Source organism: Trachemys scripta, chromosome 22 (genome assembly GCF_013100865.1).
Source record: "Trachemys scripta elegans isolate TJP31775 chromosome 22, CAS_Tse_1.0, whole genome shotgun sequence".
In the NCBI taxonomy this organism is placed as follows: Eukaryota; Metazoa; Chordata; order Testudines; family Emydidae; genus Trachemys; species Trachemys scripta.
In genome coordinates, this window is record NC_048319.1 from 5,559,172 (window position 1) to 5,580,626 (window position 21,455).

The 21,455-nt window shown below is 45.5% G+C and overlaps 1 protein-coding gene across 2 annotated transcripts in view; it reads right to left on the reverse strand.

Annotated features, from left to right (window-relative positions):
* Positions 1–11,793: 11,793 nt before the first annotated feature.
* PTBP1 (polypyrimidine tract binding protein 1) overlaps positions 11,794–21,455 on the reverse strand; it is a 50,158-nt gene continuing 40,496 nt past the window's right edge. For both annotated transcript variants that reach the window (XM_034755537.1, XM_034755538.1), the window contains 5 exons: positions 19,380–19,413; positions 18,775–18,867; positions 17,918–18,134; positions 15,480–15,557; positions 11,794–15,012 (listed from right to left, as the gene is read on the reverse strand). In XM_034755537.1, coding sequence (XP_034611428.1) covers positions 14,880–15,012; positions 15,480–15,557; positions 17,918–18,134; positions 18,775–18,867; positions 19,380–19,413 — 555 coding nt within the window. In that variant the 3' untranslated portion in view covers positions 11,794–14,879. The remainder of the gene's footprint in view (positions 15,013–15,479; positions 15,558–17,917; positions 18,135–18,774; positions 18,868–19,379; positions 19,414–21,455) is intronic.

Here is a 21,455-nt window from a genome sequence, read left to right on the forward strand (position 1 = left end):
TGGCACATGTGAATTTTTTTTAATGCCAATCGGTCAATGAGCACAGCAGCCGCCCCCTCCCGGGCAGAGCTGCCCAAGTGCCTCGGTGCACGGGGGAGGGGAGCAGCGCCGATAGAAAGAAAACGAGCTCCGATTCCATTTGGGGCGAGCTCCCCAGGGCCGCCCTTGGCCCGGTGTTCTCTTCACTTATAACACGAGCCCGTTGGCCTCCAGTGTCAGCCCCTCATTGGCCAGGCCCCGCTCTGGGACCACCTTTGCAGTGCCAGTTTCCATCAAGTCCCCCACCCTGGACGGGCACCGCTGACTCAGTCTGACTGTGGGACGTGAGTTTGCAATCGCGTCCCACCTAGGGCCAGCCCCCGAGCCGCCTGGTGGCTGAATGACATGGGAGGGAACACGGGGGAAGATTATTACTGGGTATTGAGCCCCCGCTATTACTCAGCACTATAGGAAGTGGGCAGGACTTTAGTCTCAGTTATATTAAGCCCCTTTCGGCCCCTCTGGCAGTGTAAAAGGACCTTACGGGGGTGGGAATGGCTCCCTGAGTATCCACACTGACGGTTGTAGAAGTGGGATGAGGCCTCTCCTCCCAGGTCCTGGATCAGGGGGGATTAGATTGGCGGCACGGATAAAGTGCCCTACACTTAGTCTATTTGCTTCCCCTGCTGGGCAGGTGCCTTCACAGCCCCAGAACACAGGGAGCACAGAGGCGGCTCAAAGCCAATGTCACACTCCAGCTGTTGCTGTGCCAAATGTAGGGATGTGTCACTGTGAATTGGGGCCAAAAATGCAGATGGGCCATGAGCCAAAACACATCAAACCTAGGAGCTGGACTGGAGGCAGTGGGACACATTTCTCCTGAGAACGGACCACAGCCTGGTAGGGACTAAACTACTATCACACTAAACTGCTCTCACCAATTGGCTTAGCAACAAATATCCCACAGCTTCAGGCTTGCAAGGCTATGGATTAACCATCACAGCCCTGACTCTCCACACTGGAGAAGCCACCCAAGGACTGTGGGCACTGCCTGATGGCGTGGGTGGGCACCAGCTCACGTGGTTTTGATCTTGTCTGCTGCACGAGCGGGCTGGCTGGTTGCTGGTTGAGTTTTTTGGGGAGGGAGTCAGGTGCATAGTTACGCGATGTTTTAGCTGGTGGATGGAGGGCTGGGATAACACGTGGCTGTTCGGGGGACTTGTTTGATTAGATGATGGAGAGCAAGTTCTTGACTTTGTCACCTAATTGCTGATCAGGAGAGGTGTAGCTAATACATCAGATGCCAAGGAGGCCAGGAAGCTCTCTGGCCTATAGATACGTAGGGTGAACATTTCAAAAGCAGCCACTGAATCTGGGTGCCCTATTTGAGAGCCCCGAGGCTAGCGGATGCAAGAAGCTCGCCCCCTGATTGTTAAGAGGTATTTAGGCATCGCTTCGGTCAGCACTACTAGGCCTAAGTGGTTTAGACACTGACTTTCAATGGGACTCAGGGCCTAAATCACTACGGAAAGTGGGGCTTGGCTTTGCAACGCTGAGCAGAACTATGTCTCAGAGCCGGGCATCAGCTCCCGCGCAGGCACCAAAAGCAGCATCTTCCCTGGGTGCTGTCTCAGCCGGATTTTCACCGGAGCTGTGCACCGGCAAGGCCCAGAGAAGCCAGCGGGAGTTATGGGGGAGGGGCTCAGCGCTTTTGAAATATCAGGTCTCTGGTGTCTCAGGTCATACAACAGCTCAGACCAACCCGACCCCGATTATACCCCCCCCCCGCCCGCTATTCCAGGTGCAACATTGGACAAGAGCGGAGTAACCACCCCCACGTCTTCATCTTTCACCTGCTTCAAGGTCAGTCCCAAGGCTACGGAAAAGAAACATTTCATAAGCCAACTGGCCCGGTCATGCAGCAGGAACAGGGAGAGGCTCCGCCCGTGAAACCGACAATAGCGGCTGGGGATGGGGAGGCCCAGTGCTAAGCCTGGGGGCTGGGTGTGTGTGTGGGGGGGGTACCACACAGGGCTGGGAGCTTCCAGCTACACAGAGTGTTTGTGGCATAATCCCCCAGCCCCCCGCATCCCTTCTGATGGGGAGAGTGAGACACACACAGGGGCTAGTTGTTTTGAATGGACTGCGGGGGTGTGGGGTAGGCGGAGGGGGAGGAGATGCTGCTTCCCTCCCCGCCACAGAACAGTTCTCACCCCTCATTACAATGATTAATGGTTTCACACACTGCTTCATGCTTTCTCTGACCTCCCAGTTTCCATAGCAACAGCCATCCCCTGCTTTAATTTCCTCCCCCCTCCTCCTCAGCGTGCTGCACGTGTCCTCCTGGCTCCCCCCAGGCCCTGGGCTGCTCAGGGAGCCGGGGTCAGTGTCATGCTCTGCATAGCTGGGGGGGCCAGGTCAGAGTCGTGCCTGGGGGGCCAGGCCAACAGGAATCCCCCTTCTGCGGAGATCTCCGAGCTATCCTTAGCGAGGCAACTCCCCCTGCCCCGGGGGCAGTTGCCTATTCTTTGCATCCCCATTTTACACATGGGGAAACCGAGACACAGGGAGGGGGCGGGCAGAGTAAGACATCAAAAGGAGGAGTTCTGACACCCAGCTCCCTGCTCTAGCCACAAATGCCACCAGCGCTGGGAAAAGAACCAGGAGTCCAAACCTCCAGTCCCCTGCTCTGACCCCTAGACCCCACTCTGCTCCCAGAGCTGGGACTAGAACCAGGAATCCCCGCCCCTCCCCGCTTTAACCATTAGACCCCACTCCCCTCCCAGAGCGGGGAATAGAACTGGAGTCCTAATGCCCAGCCCCTGCTCCAACCACTAGATCACAACCATGTAGCACTCTGAGCGCACAGCCCATGCTGGGGAATCGTATACGACATTCTCATTACCCTTCGGCCTTGGGGGGACACGCAACTCTTCTGCCCTCAGTCCCACCTCGAGCCCACTCCTTCCCCTGGCTGAGGGGAAGGGGCAAGTCATGGAATAAATCACCAACTCTGCCCCTGGGCTGAGCTCCCTGCTCTTGCTTCTCCAGCCAGAGCTGACGTCTCGAGATCCCCACACAGGAATTATTTTAGGGACATGCTCCGGCCTGCGGCATACAGGAGGTGAGATGAGGTCTCAGTGGGCCCTTCTGGCCTGTGGATCTATGAAGCCACAGCGTAAGTGTTACAGCATCGGCTTCAGCATGCGCTAGCAACCAGACTACACACTGGTGAGCTTGTCCTCTGCTTTCTAGAGCATGCTGAAGGCCCTGCCACCTCACTGACACTGCTATTATTACCAGGCTAGCTAAATTAGAGAGCGCATAGCGATGCTACAGTCACACCTCCGCTTGCACGACAGACATACCCAGGGGGACCAGCTCCCCTGGTTAGTTAGGGTGAAACGAAGGGCCAGCTAGGGGAGACACACGGTACCTTGCAAGGACCTCCACTCTGCTGGGGGAGTGGATTTAGCTCCATTTATTCAAAGAAGCGTTTGCCTGTGAACGTGGGAGCCTTCCCCCTCCTTTTCCCTCTCTCTAGCCATAACTGGCTGCAGCAGCCAGGGGAGAGAGAGCCTCCTTTGGTTCAGGCAGGGGAGGTAATGAAGACAACCTCCTCGGGGCATTGATCAACCGACTTTCTTATTAACCCCATGAGGAGCGGACGAGTGCTGCTCCGGCTGCCTGGCGGATTGGAGCGGACGGGGCCGACTGTAGGAGCTGGCCTGAGGGACTTACTCCGTGCTCAATAAATAGTTTTGACTGAAATGCCAAGAGCCCTTTGAGAGCATCCCAGAGCGAGGATGGATTGCAGGAGACCATGAGGGGGGTCAAAGGATCGAAGGGGCCAGATTCTTCCTGGCCTTGTGCCTTGCACAAGCATTTCGGCCTGTCCGAAGTGGCATGTCCAATGATCCTGCTTGTGGGAGTAGAGAATTCTGAGCTGGGAGCATTTCGTATCCACTATTCCTAGCTACGTCCCGGGCCAAGTCCCTGTCTGCCCGCTGTGCTTCTGCGTCCCCTCCCACCGTTTAGCGGTCTTGCCCCCAGAGAATCGACAATCAACCCAACAAGGACCCTCTCTCACTCTATCTACCCAGCATATGGACAATGGGGCCCTCTTCTTGCCTTGTCTAAGTACTACAGTCGTACAAATAACTGATCATAAACACCACCAGTAACCCCGTGCCACTGCTGTTGTAATGACCTCCCCCTGCTCCATTTACTGGCTAGGAGGCACCTGCAGTAAGACTGCAAACTCCTCCCAGCAGAGATCATCTCTTTGGGAAGCAATCAGTACATCTTAACTCCCTCTCCCCCCTCCTCCCAAGCAGGTAGGATTCAAGTCAACACACAAATTGGTTTGTTCTTGTAGAGTCACGAAATGTTGTCAACACTGCAGACAAATCACACCTGCCCTGGGGCTTCCTAAAGCATTTCAAAGGCTGTTGCCGCCTAACAGAGCTGTTACATGGTGCACTGGTTTATTCTTATGGTTAGTGGCTAGAGCCCCCTGAGCCAGACCCCTTTGTGACAGGCACTGTAGGTGCAAGCGGACTAGAGCCCCTGCCACCAGAGAGCACCATGGAGAACAGGGAACAGTAAAACAAAGGTCCCAGTTTTCCATTAACCCAAGCCTCATGCAACCGCTTACAGCAGGGCAAAGTGGGTATAAGATGCAACCAACACAAGAGGATAGGAGTTACACCCACTTTACCTTGGTGGAAAATGACTACAAGGTGCAAGAAAATGGAAAATCCAGCTCTGTATCAACAAACCATGTTATGACCGAAATGAAGCCCTTGGCAGCAAAGAGTATGGATTATGTGGGCTACCTTCCAGGTAGGGGGTGGATCACCTAGCAACAGGGGATTGATCACTCGATGATTGCCTGTTCTGGTCATTCCCTTTGAAGCACCTGGCCTGGGCTACTGTCAGAAGACAGGATCCTGGACTAGATGGACCTTTGATCTGACCCAGTCTGGCCGTTCTTATGGAGGTTTCAGAGTAGCAGCCGTGTTAATCTGTATCTGCAAAAAGAACAGGAGTACGTGTGGCACCTTAGAGACTAATTTATTTGAGCATAAGCTTTCGTGGGCTACAGGTATTACGTAGGTATTGGCTGTTCTACACCAGAAAAGTAACATGGTTGCAAACGCCTAATGCAGACGAGCTTCAATTGGTTTAAACCTCACTTCGGTTGATTTAGTTTAAAGCAGGAAGCTCCATCTACTGAGGTCAGCAAACTTAACAAGATATAAACTGGCTGAAGCCTGCTGATGTTAGGGGGTTGCTCTGGTGAAACTATATTGATTTTCAACAGAGGGCATTTCTAATATAGCCAAACTCAGTAACAAAGGTTCAGCTTTAAGGAAGTGTGGTTTATTACTTCTCATAACACAAGAACTAGGGGTCACCGAGTGAAATTAATAGGCAGCAGGTTTAGAACAAATAAAAGGAAGTATTTCTTCACACAACGCACAGTCAACCTGTGGAACTCCTCGCCAGAAGTGGTGAAGGCCAAGACCATAACAGGGTTCAAAAAAAGAACTAGATAAGTTCATGGAGGATAGGTTCATCAATGGTTACTAACCAGAATGGGCAGGGATGGTGGCCCTAGCCTCTGTTTGCTAGACGCTGAGAATGAGCGACAGGAGGTGGATCACTGGATGATTACCTGTTCTGTTCATTCCCTCTGGGGGCCTGGCATTGGCCACTGTCGGCAGACAGGATACTGGGCTGGATGGACCTTTGGTCTGACCCAGTACAGCCGTTCTTATGTTCTTGTTCTTGCTAGTTAGTTTTAAAAGAAAAAGGGCCCTATCTGTACTGGAAAGAGAAAATATGTCTCCCCTGGGCTTCTATGGGTAATATGGTAGCATCCAGCAGAAATCAGGCCGCTGCTGTGCTAGGAGCTGTACGAATCCAAAGGGTAGATTACACTGCAATGAGAGGTGTGACCGAAGTGCACACCCACCCTCAATTGGTTTGATCTAGCTAGCGTGAGCAACAATAGCAGCAAAGCTGCAACTGTACAACCCTGTCCACGACCCTGGAGCAGCTCGCCTGGGCGCTATTGTTAGTTGTTCGCAGTAGCTAGATCAAAGCTAGCATGCCTCTGGCCATAAGTGCTGCATTCACCCCTCTGATTGCACGGTAGACATACCCCTAGTGACAGTCACTGCCCTGAGATGCTCACAGTCTAAAGGCAGATCAAGGATGGGTGAGGAAACAGGCACAGAGCGAGGAAGTTATTTCCCTAAGGTCACATAGCAGGTCAGTGACAGTCAAGAACAGAACAGAGGTGCACTTTCCCAGCCCCGTAAGGGAAACAGCCCTCCCTCCGTCCCTGGTTATGTGGCTCCAGCCAGCTGCTCCTTCCCCACCCGGCCCAGTTCCAGCCTCTACCTCCCGGCAACCCCACTCCTCCGGCTGAGGGGTCCGGTCTACCCCATCTCACATACTCCCTAGGTACAGTGGGCATACTGCAGGGGCAGACCCCACAATATATCTATCATGGGGGTCAGTCCCTACTGCTCCCCACTCGGTTTGAGCTGTGCAGCTCAGTACAGACACCTAGCAGAACACTACCCAGCTGAGAGTACAGCCCCCACGCCCACAGCCCCAGCGCTCCACGCAACACGCCGCTGGCACGTTCAGCCAGTTATACGCCATTACGTGACTGACAACAAGCAGGAGAGGGCACCTTGAGTCCTAGACATTTCAGGGCACGCTGCAGAGCATGGGCTGCTGTTACCTTCATACTGAAAGATTTTTGAGTTCCACTTTCAAGCTCACCTGCCACAGGCAAGGAACCCGTCTAGTCTGACCTCCTGCCTAACCCCCAGGCCAGAGAAAGTTTGCCCCCTGAGATGTGATTTAAAAGTTTCCAGGCATTTCCTAAAGTTTTTCCCGGTGTGTTTGACCCCCTCCCCCCACTACACACACTTTCCTCTCCTCCATTTCTGACATTTGAAATCAACATGTGTTTTTGTTAATTCCCCTTCCTCAGGGGCCCAGCTTCACAGTTGTCAACCCAGAAATGTTTAATTGGTCCTGCCGAGCCAGGCACGAGCAGGCTTTTTTTAAAATCAGTTTCTTAACGAAGATCCCAGTTGTACCTAAGATACAGATTTTTTATTTTTTTTTTTTTAAAAGGTCTCAGAAAGAACAGTGGATTAAAAACAATCCAGATGTTTAGACTCCTGCATCATAAAATCAGACACGGAGATGGAAGAGACTTATTGATCCAGTCGAACTCCCGGTATAGAATTCAATAAAACTGTAGGAAGTGTCATGGAGGAAAGTATTTTTAAACTAATCTGGCAAATGTATCAGACTATAATCATTTTTAAAAAGATAGGTCAGTTTTCTGACCTCACTTTCAGAAGGTTTTTATAGCCTACACACTAACAAGCCTGTACTGAAAGGTTAACACTGGAAATCTACCCTATGCTGTCAATTAGCCTCCTTAGTTCTTTAAAACCAGCAGGAAAGGAGAAACTAAAGGGCCAAATAAAACAACCCAATGAAAGGCTGAACCAACAGATAAGGAACTTGTGGCAGGAAAGGCAGATGTGGAAGATTGTAGGACAAACAGTAACCAATAATCCAGCTCCACTTCTACACATTTAGAAATGAGAGAAGCGGGTTTTAGATCACTGAAGTCACCTTGTGGATCTCTTAGGATGAATGCAGTAAGACAGTCTAACCTCAGTACAACACGCTGCTCAGGCCTTGCCAAGTCCACTCGGGGCACTGGGGCGGAAAGGATACACTTCCCCTCAAGTGCTTAAGTTTCTTCTTGCTAGTGCTGTGAAGAGTTGTGTGACCAGCAGAGAGCCTGCTGAGAAACGTGCTCATTCCTGGGGCAAGGGGCTTGTAAGCCATACAGCAGCGCTTTAAGCACATCTGCATTTAACTGCTTCCAGTGCCTCATGAAAGTTATTGATGCCGACAGGTTTATTCTTGTGTCAATATCACAGTCTGCAATAGACGCTGGTGGGAAGAAATCTTGAGGTCAGACGCTGCAGTAGCAGCGGGCTAGGTGCCTCCACACTGGTGTATTAAGACAAAGATACATAGCGCTTTTCCATCTTCAAAAAGTTTTAACATGCAAGGCCTTGGCGACAAGCTGATCGTGGGGTATTTTGTCTTTGCAAACATGGGTTCGACTGCACTGGTATTAGCAACATTGGAAGTGGTCATGTAGAATAGGTGCCAAATGTTTCCAACACTGGATCACATAGACCTGCTCGAAGGAGGCTTAGAGGACAGTATTTACAGCCCTGTTGATTGGTTGAAGTTTGCATCATTTCCTTACTGTAGGCAAGACATACCTAGATGCTTTGGAAACTTAGTTTCTCCCCCTAGTGCTTGATTGTGAAGTTTATTCAGACTGCAGGGAGATGCCCACCACAAGGAGGTCAAAGGAGATTGCACCTTTTGGATTGCGCAACTGGTTAGATCAAAGCTTTAGCACAAACCACGGGTATGACAACTCTTACACGCTTTCCCTGCTCTCACACAGCCTTAGTCACACCTGGTCTTATACTTCACCTGGGCGGCATGTGCGCGTTGGGGAGTCTCTTCTGGCAGGTGCAGGAGTCTTAGCCCTTTTAGACTCTCAGCAATTTAAAAGTCACAAGAGACTAGTGGTGCTTACTGCACGTTGTTACAGAGGGAGCGACGGTCCAGTTAAGAGCATGTGAATAGGAAAAAGCTAATTCTAGGGGATAGAAGCAAACCTAGAATAGGTTTCAGAGTAGCAGCCGTGTTAGTCTGTATCCGCAAAAAGAACAGGAGTACTTGTGGAATAGACACTCCCATCATATATCCACATGGGTTTATGGCCAGACCAGAATGCACATCTGTTCTCAAGTTAATGCATTGTCCCCTTTGCCTTTCCTACCCTCCACTAGATCAGCACGCTGCAGCAACCTAGTTTGGACAGACCACCCATCAAGCTGGTGCCAGGTAACCACTACAAACTAGATAAACATCAGTAAACGGTCCTTTAAAGAACCCTCCTGGCCCAGCTCTCTGCATTGTGAAGCTGTGCACGTGCTGGACCCCAGCCAAGGAGTTTCCATGGCAATGAGCCAGGCTGCTTAGCCGCATGTGCTGGGAGAGACAGGACGTGTGTGTGGGAATAAGATGGAATAGCTGCCAGGAGCTCAGGATACACGCCTTCTGACAGCCGCAGCCGTCTCCATGGAGATACGGTCCCAACTGTATGCTCCTGCCTGTCCCTTCAATCGATATTTGCTTTGCCCAGAGTGGCAGATCTGGGAGGGCATAATTACTGCACCAGACAGCTGATAATTAGCAATTCATTACTGTGCAAGGCTGAGAGGGACAGGAATGCAGGACAAGCCCTGATTCCTCCCCTCCTAGGCAGTCACAGTCTGCTCTAGGAAGCTCAATACTTCCCTTTCAGGCACATTTTCTGAAGGGGGAGGAGATCCCCTACCACAGGCCTCAGACCAACAAGACATCGCAGTGTGGCGGGTGGGATTTCAGCACAGCAGAAGGGCCCTCTAGAAATACCGACCAACTTCTCTAACTGGAAGGAAGAACTAAATGAGAAAGGAAACAACTTTTCAGGACACAGCAGGACCCCTTGGGGCTTATATGTGCCTGCTGCAGCACAGGTGTGGTCTGAGGGCCAAACGTGTGCCTCTGTACCACCACCACAATTTACTCAGCATGGGTCAGGATATCAGAATTACCTGGGCACAGTAGCTGTGCTGCATTTGCTCTCAAGGAGCACTTTCCTCTTCTACAGCGAAGGTCAGGTCATAATGGACTTCCTGACAGTAATGAAAGGAGACAGGAGTTTTACCATCTGGAAACTTGATGGCAAGGACAGACAGGACCAGCTCCAGGGTTTTTTGCCGCCCCAAACGGCCGGGGGCAGATGGGGGAAGAGAAGCTGTGATTGCAATTGTGATTGGCGGCACTCCTGCGGCCACTCCACCGCGCCCGCTTTCTTCTTCGGCGGGAATTCGGCAGCAGGTGCTTCCCTCCAAGAGGGACCTGCCACCGAATTGCCACCAAACAGCCCGATGTGACGCCCCTTCCCCTTGGCCGCCCCAAGCACCTGCTTGCTGGGCCGGTGCCTAGAGCTGCCCTTGAGGATAGAGGATCCACTCTGCCTAGAGTCATTAAAAAGAATAGTTTTGTTTAACTAAATCTTTGCCATTTGGCACTGGGCGACAGCCCTGGTAACCCCCCCATCGACAGAAACTTCTCTTGCACACTACTTCCATGAATAGTGATTATCTCACTGGCTCATGGGTGATGCTGTTTATAGCTTGTGTGACATATCCACTTGAGCAAGAGCCTAGGTGGGGGAAATGAGGCTACTGCAAATCCCATGACACGGGGGGGGGGGGGGGGGAGAGAAAGATCTTTTCCTTCTATTAGAAGTTTAAAGGTCCTGAAAAATGTCAGCTTGGCAACTCTGGAGGCTGGTCTTACCGATCTGTCTAGAGACCAGACAGGCAGGAGTAATGCTAATGTGCATTAACCCTCCACTAAAAACGGTTAAAAAACAGCAGAGACCCAAATTCATATTTTGAACCCAGTTCAATGAGCTTTTCTACTATCCTTATTCCCCCCCGGGGGATGTTTAGTCAAACTCAACTGGGTTTTCATCACTTATTAGGCCCAGGGCACAACAATGCAGCCCCTTGTGCTGCACCAACACTTCCTTCCTGTTATGGACAACAGCAGTGACACGTCTCTGGCCGTTTACAGCACTGAACCTATGAATAAAAAGGATGCAAAGCATGTTTTTCTCAAGCATTTCTGTCACTGTATTGAGAGGCTAGGGATGAAAGTATATTGTTAAAGAACTTAGGCGAGATGTATTAATGGAGCAGCCACCCATCACACTTTCATAGAAATGAGAATACTCATTTTGCCCACGATACATCAAGACAAGCTTTGTTAAGTACAGTCTAGTTTTAAGTGTTTGGATTACCATAGCTTCCTCTGGGAAATTCACCAACATTTTTAATGAGATGTAAACTCAACAAAAGAGAACTAATGTTTTTCACTTTATATCCTTAAATCTCCAGATGAATTGGTTAAGGTTTTACCGTTGGTAATCCAGAACTGTTAATTCACTGAGTTGTTCAAGAAACAAAATTCTTATCTGTCATTGTCATAATCACCAACTCAAAGAGACCCAGCATATTGGCTGTCTGGGCAGGTGCACACTGAAATCACATGCAACCATCAAGAGCATCTCTCAGATTACCTCTGAAATGTGACTGGAACAGGAGTCTTGTTGGGTTAGAGACAAGAACATAGGCTGTGGAGCACTCACTGCGCTGATATCAAGCTAACCAAAAGTTTACAGACATCTCTAGAGCAGAATACTGCAAAGGGTATTACGTTTAACTTGAAGGTTAGGTTATTCCATGGATATTAGCTAGAGTATATGGAAAGTTTAGGAACATGAAGTAAAAAGTGTTGGAATGTGACAAAGGCAGAGCATCAGTTAAGGACCCTGTAACCTCATACCTCTGAACTTCACCCATTCAAACATGGAAGGACTGGAGTGTGAAGAGTTTAGAGCGGATTATTTAAATATGCTATATTTGTCCTTTCTGGTTCTTAATCCGTCTCTCATCACCCTTTACTCAGCGTAGTCAAAAACGCTAGTGTAAACACTCCACCAGCCCAGAGGTATGCGAAAGTCAAAGTTATATAAAATGAGGCAGCTGAAATTACATTAGAAGGAAAAATCAGAAGCAAAAACAAAAAAAAGCACAATAAAAAGATAGGAAAATCAGAAGCAAAGAATACAGAAGAAATTTATTGAAAGCACAAGTACAGACTGGCCAATAACTGCTTTCTACAATCTGAACAGTAAATAATAGATCTACAGAAAGGTACAAAGTTTGTTATAAAATAGTTTTAATTTCAATTCTTTTTGCATTACAAACATTCTTTGAAAGAGGCAATGGAATTTTGATGTTGTGTGTGGTCACCCTCCCACAATACTGAACCTGTAATAGCTGTTATCAAAATATACAATACATCTGTTCACCATAAAAAACTGGGTTTTTGCTGCCCCCTCATGTCTTACAACAGGTATAAAAAAATTATAAATATTTACACCCTTTTGTTACTCATTCTTTACATGCAAACATAGGGATCCAAAGGATAAACCCACAGTTGTCTGGGTTCTGGGGTCACCTCAATTCATTTGCTTGCATCTTACAAAATATATAGTCTGTTTGCTGACTGATCCAATGTTAGCAGCTAGCAAACAGGTTTCATTCCAATAAGCCTCTTCCCAGTTTCTTGGGTGAGGTTGATTGAATGCATTTAAAAATTAAACTGCAGCTGTTCCACTTGGGTTGCGCATGGATCTCTCTTCAAGGTAGAATGCTGCCTGTGGCATGTTCAAGGGTACACATTCAATAGCTAGTGTCCCCTAGCTACAAGGGAAATTGTTTTACTGTTTTTGATTTGAGGGAAGCGAGATGAAGCAAATTAACTGGTTGTTAGCAATGACTAGAACAACTGTTAATTTGCTCTATTGAGTGCAAGATGCTGGCCAAGGAAATCTGGACCTTTTCAGATAAGGAGATCATAAGACTTTTCTGTAACAAGCTTATGAGGATCTATGGTAATTGGAGCCGGCATCTACTTGTTAGCGGAGCCCTTTTTCAACTCGAAACTGTGGGCAACACTATTGTTTCATTTAAGATGGCTTCTAACTCCTTTCAGCCACAAGCAAGGAGAAGATGGAGATAAGGCAGGCCAGTACTACCAAGCTCATGCCAGCAACCCAAGCTGAACCCTCACTCAGACATTACACACTTCTCCAGCATAGTTCACAACCACAAGAGCTCAGAGAGGAACTAAGAAAGGTTAAGACTTTTCCAACCCCTCAGTGACAGGCAAGTCAGGAGCTTCCATGCTAGGCAAGGAAAACATAACTTGCAACACAAAGAGAGACAATTAAAAAACAAACTTTGGTCCACTATTTGCAGAAAAACCCTGAAAAAAGTATAAGATTATTGTTATTTTTGCATCCAAACAGGTTGCATGTTAAAGGGAAATGTAAGGCAACATCGGATTATACAAAATAGAAGGCAGAACGGCACGGGAAAGAGTTGTAAGCCAGAGGAATGGTATTTCAGTTTAACAGTGGTTTTGTCATTGGGAAAAAACCAACTTGCCGCATTCTACTTCTTTTAACAAATTTCCTTCCTATAACTTAAAAAGATCTGGGCTTATAGGTTTAAAAAAAAAAAAAAGTAAAAACTTTAGCCTGGTCCATTTACTCAATCGTAATCAGAAGTCACTGGTGTTCACTACTTTGAACACCTTTTGCTTTTTAAAAAAGCTCTGCTTAGCTTAACATGTTGTATCTGTTTCATTACATTACTCATCCTCAGTCATGACCTCAGCCTGAAACTAAATTCCTGCCCTACAGTTTCAATTACAAAAAAAGAATAAAATAAGTACAGTATACAAGGGTAATACCAACAAAAGGAGTAAATTTAGATTACGTTTATATCATCTTATTGATCTATAAAAAAGTTACTTAAACTATTTCTTTTGCATATAAAGAGATTAGAATATTTGGTCAACTGGAAATATTGCTAGGTACAGATGACAGCAACTGCATCAAAAAGTATAATACAAGGATTAAAACAAAAGCTCAAACGCTGAAGACATGCTACAAGAATGATGGCGGAGCTACACTGGTCTTGTTAATTGTCAACTTAGGGGCATGAAGGTGACTCAGATAAACCCCTTTCTAACCATGGGATATCCAATAATTCTTCAAATCCTAGTCAAGTGTTTAGATTTATGTACAATTCAGACAAGCTCATACTGATTTGTTTTCTTCACAAGTTTCCAACAGTGGTTAATTTTATAGCTTGATCAAGGCTCTTGTGAAGAGGGAGCCTGTCACCTTGCTACCAACATTGGAATAGAACGAGGCCATAGGAATGTTTCCCCATGCAGACCTTTCTGCTTAGTTTGAATGAAATCAACCAAGCATAATTAACTCCCACCTAGAAGAGTATAGAGATGGAGGTAAAACCACATGTGGACTAGAAAAGTGGCAAGAAGATACATGATACTATGCAGATTATTAGACATTTCATGGACAGTGGGACAATCAATTGCCTAAGGAATTAAAGCCCAATATTTTCTTTATCCACTCTGCCAGCTTCACTTGTCCTTCATTACGAGTTGATCCAACAATCAGAACTCACTTGTTCTCCTCAACTCCCCCAATCTAATCTTTACAGTTCAGATGATGTTCTTTCCCCAATAAAAAGAATTTAAGGCACAGGATAGCAGATGCGCAGCTTAGAAAACATTACCCTAAAACCCTTTGCACTGGGTGGGTTAGGATCTCCTGCAAGATCCGGACTCAAAGGCGCTAATGTGAATTCACACAGTGGTTTCTGGGTCTTCCAAGGCTTGCATGGGTAAAGAAAATAAAAAAGGCATCAATGTGAAACCTGATAAGCTTGTTAGAATCAGTTTTTTTTTTTTGTTGGTTTGTTTTTTTGAGGGGGACGCGACGGAGGGAGGAAGAGGAAAATTCCCAGAGCAGTTTCCAAAGTGTAAACTTTAACTTGTGATTTTTTTGTTTGAACAGCCATCAAGATTGTTATCCCATCACCGCAAGGTTAGCAATATGAATTAGATTTAATTTTTTTAAAAACCGGTAAACTGATTTCTCTTTAAAAAAATAAAATCTCTGGTCTTTAAGGTCACTTCAGCTGCATTTTTAAAGTGGCTTTTTTTTTCTGGAATGATGGAAGTTGTCTCCTAGCATTCAGCCCTTTAAGGTCAGGGCTGAACCTATGAGGTTTTAGTCAGGTCCATTCTGTCTCATGCCTTCCAAAGCTTTAAATGGTGGACTTTGAGAAGGACACACGCAGGTGGTGATTCTCACCAAGGTCATGATTATGGAGCTCGATGAGTGACTGAATGGCTTCTTCCACAGAGCCCATCTGGATTAGAGCCATTTTACGGTCCTTCCTGCCAAGACAAGTCAGTCAGTCAGTATTAGGTCACGTTTGGTACTACGTCTGTATAGCCTCACTCTTGCTGACTCAATAGACGTTTTCTTGTCTGATGCTGAAAGCCAAATATACATCTCAGCAGGCAAAACTGCTCATTAAAAAGGTTTATTCCTTTCCTCCCACAGGACTGAGTAGTCTCTACAATGAAAACATGCATCCAAGCCACCAACCCAGTAATCTTAGACTAAATTTCATCTCCAACACTATGTGCAGTACTTATCCTTTCCCCCATTCCCTAACCCAGAGATATCCAGGAATGACAGTTCCATACAACCAATAATTCAGCCAAGCTAAATTTCTGGTCTGAGACAGTTACTATCCAGTGCTTTTAGCATCTTCAAATTTGTGGAGAACTCACTGGTAGATTTCATTTAGCTTTACCAGTTTTCTCCCAAGAGGACAGTTTTAAAATCTTAGACTTACTGGAAGAATTTGAATCCCTTCACCATCCCACCATTGCTTGAGAACAGCATCTTAAGGTCTTCTTCAGTTATCGAAGGTCTAAAAAAGTCAAGAAATTACAGTCAGTTTTCCAGTCAACGGGTATGAACTAGGAATTTATGTCTTAACTATACATTTTACGAGTTCCTTTCCTGAACTCTTTTCTACTGTCGTTCTTGCACTGGCATTCAAGATGTCAGACTGTAGAACAATGGATAAGCATTTCTTCTTGCTACCAATGGAATATGGCATTCCCCCTACTCCTGATGAGTGAGTCATTACTTTACACTATGTGAAGCATTCTGGTAACATTGCTGGAATTTAGAATTGCAAAGTTTTGATGCTTGTCTTGCATACGCATACTTTTCAGAGTGACTATGCGCTCCTGCCTTGCCACTATTACACATTTTCCTCCCTCTGGAAATATTTCCCCTGAAATGCTGCAACATTCTGAATCACAGAAGTGAGCTACTAAGGTTTGCCATGGGCAGAAAAACACCCCCCAAAATAAAAGCAGACAAGCAATCATAGATCCAAAAACATGACTTATGTAGGAGACTCTCCCCTAAGATTTTCAGAAATAAACTGACCTCTAGGTTACTATAATTTGCCTTATTGCCACCACTAAGCAGTTCACAGGAGCCCTGAGATTTAGCTGTAACTCTTTTTTATTAAAAAACAAAAAAGTTATGAACCTATTCTATAACTGTTCTTTGAGATGTGTTGCCCATGTCCATTCCACTTCAATTGTGTGCATGGCCAGTGCATCAGTGTTAGATATTTTCCCCTTAGCAGTACCAACAGGGCAGAGCATGCACCTTCTTCTGCCTCGCGCTGCTGCGTGTTGACATAAAAGGCCATAGCTGACACCTGACTCCCTCAGTTCTTTAGAGGGGAAGGTGGGTGGGTGGTGGAATAGACACGTGCAACATCTCAAAGAACAACAATTACAGAACACATTAGTAACAGTTTTCTTCTTGGAAGTGATTCACATCTCTGTTCTACTTCAGGGTACTCACTAGCTGTTCAATCTGGAGGTGGGATCAGAGTCTATCTGAACGATGACAGACTATATATGCAAATCTGGCACCATCTCTAGACTGCTGAGAGATGGTACAATGAGAAGCAGAAATATGTATTGAAGACCAAATTGCAGCTCTATAAATGTCCAGAACAAGCAGTGGAGCTAGAAAGGCTGCTTGTGATTTTGCTGAATGTGCTAGCACCTTGTTCGGTGGAGTTACATCAGCCATGTCATGTCACGTCACGAATGTATACAGGAGAAAGTCCACAACAAAATTATTTGGGATGAGACTGGAAGGCCCTTCATCCTGTCCGCAACCACCACAAACGTGAGGATAAGCTAAACTGTTTAGGCCTATCCAAGTGAAATGCTAATGCTCTCCTAACATTCTTCTCATCCTTATGACTGGCACCGAGACTCTGCCATGACTGGAGGAGTGCTGCTAACTGAAGCAGAGGCATTCGACGCCCACCCCAAACGGAAAGGTTACGAAGATGGAAACAGGGTTCCTTCCATAAAGAGGTGCTTTGATGTGACTGGCTAGTCCTTTTTAGTTCTGGGCTTAAAGTATACGGTGCAGATGTGGCACCCGCCCTGGTGTGTGCTTCTCCTAGACACTTCAGGCATCAGCCTCTTGCATCTTTCAAGATTTGAAGCCTGGGGACCAAAGCATACCATGGCACCATGTGTTGGTACCTCAAACGCGCAAGAACCAGGAGTTTACACTAAGTATACTAGAACAAAAAGGAAATCACTAGTGTAGTTTATAGTCCTACTGTAGTTCTATCAACTATTAACGAGTACTAACCACATACAATAGAAATGCTAAAAAAGAGGGAAACACAGAAGCAAGGTAGAATGCTCCAACTGCCACATGTGGTAAGAAGGAACTGAGAGGGGGGTCGGGGATAGTTCTGCCTTTTATACCACCAAGCAGGTGCCACTCCAAAGGTACTACTAGGGGGAAAAAATCTGACTCAAGTTCACTGGACGCATACACACCTGAAGTTGAATGGACATGTGCAAATCACTTTAAGAAGTGCTACCAATATCAAATTATTTTCTAAAAGATCAACCATAGAAGCACAAACCTAATCAAGGACTGACGACTAAGGGGACCAACTTGGACAGCTGCTGTCTTACGGTTTCTGGAAGAAATGGACCTTAGAACTAGAACTGCTGTGGGGAAATCTAGATGAGTTGACATAATGCAAGTTAGGCATGTGCAAGAGTTGACTCTCCCCGTTTTAAAGATGAATGTGGCCAAACTCTGCTATACCTAGAGAATGCAGATCTTAAATTAATGCTCCACAGAACCTGGTACCCAATATCCTCTCCACTTGCAAAGTGTGTCCCTTTTTCAGATCATATGTACATTCCTCACATGGGTACTTACGGGATATTGGAGAGGTGAAGGGTAGCAGAAGGCGGGAAGATATTTTGGAAGTTTTTGGAGCCTGGTTTCTTGAAACGATGTAGAGGAGAGTTTCCATAGTCTTTAGTCAAGCCTTGGTCTTCCTGTCCCTCACGGGGAAGCTGTACTGTCTGATGCTTGGACAGGGTGATACGGATGGGTTTCCCATTAAGCTTCTGACCATTTAAGTGACTCATTGCTACAACAATTAAAAATAGCGTAAGGGGAACAGAAGTGGAAAGACTAGTTAAAGCTGACGTTTAACCCAAACCTAGAATTTCAATCAAATCCACTTCCTTCTACAGACTGTCCAAACACCAAGACACCTATCATTATTACTATTTATTAACCTGCGCCTTTTTATATTCTTTGCCCTCTCTCATTTTACAATTAGCAGATTGTCCGGCATAAGACTATCTACTTGAGTGTAACACCAAACCCCAGCCTACTATGTAGGAAAGCAATTCAGCGCATGGATACTTATTCTGCACCTTTTGAAGAGCATCATTAGTACTGACTATCACTCTTCCATGGAGGTGTTGTTTTGATTTATTGCTAACTTGACTGCCATAACAATATGATCCTTAGTTGGATGTTAAACCTTTAAACAAGCAGCAATGCTATGAAAGACGACTATGCTACCAGAAAGAACAGGAGTACCTGGGGCACCGTAGAGACTAACAAATTTATTAGAGCATAAGCTTTCGTGGACTACAGCCCACTTCTTCGGATGCATATGCCCCAAGTACTCCTGTTCTTTTTGCGGATACAGACTAACACGGCTGCTACTCTGAAACCTGTCATTATGCTACCAGAGCGATGCAACAGAACATGCTTACCAAGCTGGGCCTGGTTTCCATCAGCCATTTGAACTAAGGCATTCTCCTTCTTATTAAATAAGATCTTCACCCTTTGCACATCACCATAGACTCCTTCAGAAAGTGAGGAGACAAGGAAAAAAAAGTCTTTAGGCAGGAAAAGAAAAGTCTCATCCAACTTTATAACAAATCAATTCAACACCACAATCATCCACAACCAGTCTGATCTCATTCCAACCAAGTTTACTTATTCTGCTCTACTTAGGGGGAGAAACTTATATACAGCAGAATAATAATGGAACAATACATTAAAGAAAACAGATACTGGGTTTCGGCAAAAAGAAAAAAATCTAACTGCCCAAGGATTGAACTGGACAATTTAGCATGCTACCACAAATTTTAAACTCCTATAAAAAGACATGCAAAGCAATAAACCATGCATAACTGAACAAAAATAAAGGCAAACTAAACTAAACAGCAAACTATGTAACTATGTAACAATGTAAAAAAAATGAAATTATGCATTCAAAAATGGCAAACTGCAAACTGTACATTTTTGAAGTATCAAAAAAGTAATCTCAAATAAATGAAAAACAAGGTAATAAAAAGTGTGAATAATAACATACCGAAAAGAATAAAGAGGCATTGGGGTGTAACTCTCTTTAGAGAACAGCAGAGCAAGGCAGCGGAGGGACAGGGAAGAGGTAAGGAATCGAAGGGGAGAGCGAGGTTGCACAAATCGTCCACAACGAGGAAGGGCAGAGTCCCCGCAGGAAATGGCGAAATTGGTTGATGGATGATGAAGTTTTCAAGATGGTTAATATTGAAGGGCAGGTTGGTTTCCGAAGAGCAGGGTTTTTTGGAGGGGGGATATTTTTTTTATTTTATTTTTTTTGTTTCAAGCAACAACAGGAAGCAGAAGTACCGTGCAGTCAGTTGGCAAAGAAATTCCGGATCAGGGGAAGAAAAAAATTCAGGGATGGGGGAGAAAAGAAAAAGTAGCAAAAAACACAGGTCAGTAAATACATAAGGAATATGTAGTGTTCCATCAGTCAGATTTACAGATTTCTACATACAATACTTGTTTTACAGGAATAGTTAATAGGTTTTACCTAGTGGAACACAATGATAAAGAAAAGCATTTTTACTTAAGATATACATAGAAAGTAAGAGACCGTATCACTGCGGAGTGACTTCTAGAACGATAACATTAATGATATCCCAACTGTCCTTCTCAAAGCAATGGTTCAAGACGTTTTTGGCCTCTAAAAGAGGGTGAAACCTGTACTAACGGTCAAACTAGCGTGACAACACTCTGAAGTATCTGCTTAACATGGGAATGTTTAGTGGAGAGGATTCGTGTTGCACACTTCACTGCAACTAAACTAAAGGAGTGCAGTCTCGACATGAATCATTGCTTCCAAAGCCAAAGATGAACTGGAATAACTGCTGCACCACTAACTATGTATCAGAATGAATTGCTAAAGGAGACGTGTCTGCTGTAAGGGGACACTACCACAGGTACTGGAGGGGAACTGAGATTTCCACATACTCAACACATTAATGAAGCAAGTCTCTTACTGCAGAGGTCAGTGTGCAAGGGTAGTAAAGCAGGAGGAGCCTGTCCTCCCAGGGCACAATGATAATTCAACCTGCAGGCAAACACCAGCACACACGGTCTACAATAAACATGGAAACTCAATGCAAATGGGAGAAATCTGGACTTCTCCCTACCTATCCCACTTTAGCTCTTAGGATTTAGAAAGAAATTTCACATATTCCTAGAGTGAGAGTGTCACTCCAGGGAAATACGGTCTCTTAACTATCTAGTTGTTGCATAGGTAAGTTTCTAAAATACTGATTACACAAGCAGTGAAAAAAGTTTAAGTCTGTTAGTTCACTATAAGTATCAAAGTCTCTCTAACCCAAAGACAAGCTGGATGGATAGTGAAGAGGGCATCAAAAAATGCAAGGCATGACGTAATTGCTTAATTCCTACATTCGGCAAAAAGTACAGTTCACACTGTTCAGAAATGGCTCTTTAGAAGCCTAGTCAGTTTACAAAAATTTAATCAAAATTCCAAATTTTTAATGCCTATACAGAAAAATGGATTATGCTGTGCCTGTCATTGACACCTGAGCATAACACAACATCTGGAATCAAAGTGCACCTAATTTCACAATATTAATCTGAAAATTATAATGCCAGCCCTTTGCCAGTTAAGGGGCTCTCCATTTGTTTTGTTTAGGAAGTCACTGATGCTTCAGGAGTTAACATAAGAAGAATTTCCACTCTAGGGACAAGATCTAGCCTGTAATCAGAGCACCCTGAGAGTGCCACTGGCATTATCTCATGCCCCGAAGAAAACCGTAATGATAGTCAGGTGAAAAGAATAATCTGAAATTTGATAGATTAAATTTGTTAATCAATTAATTAAATATTTTGATTATTCCTTATCTCATCCAGACTTCTCTTTTGAAGCAAAAGAGGTTTTACAGTTACTTTGACATGACTGATAAAAGTTTTATAATTACACATAGTAGGAATTAAGTTTTATGGACAATCTTACCAGATATAGTAAAGCATTATTTTTCAGGCAGTATAGACTTATCTTCTAATGCACACAAACTGAAATATAGTCTACACTTTCAATCCAACAAGCAGCCAAAAGTTGACTTAATTCTTATCAAATGATCTTTTA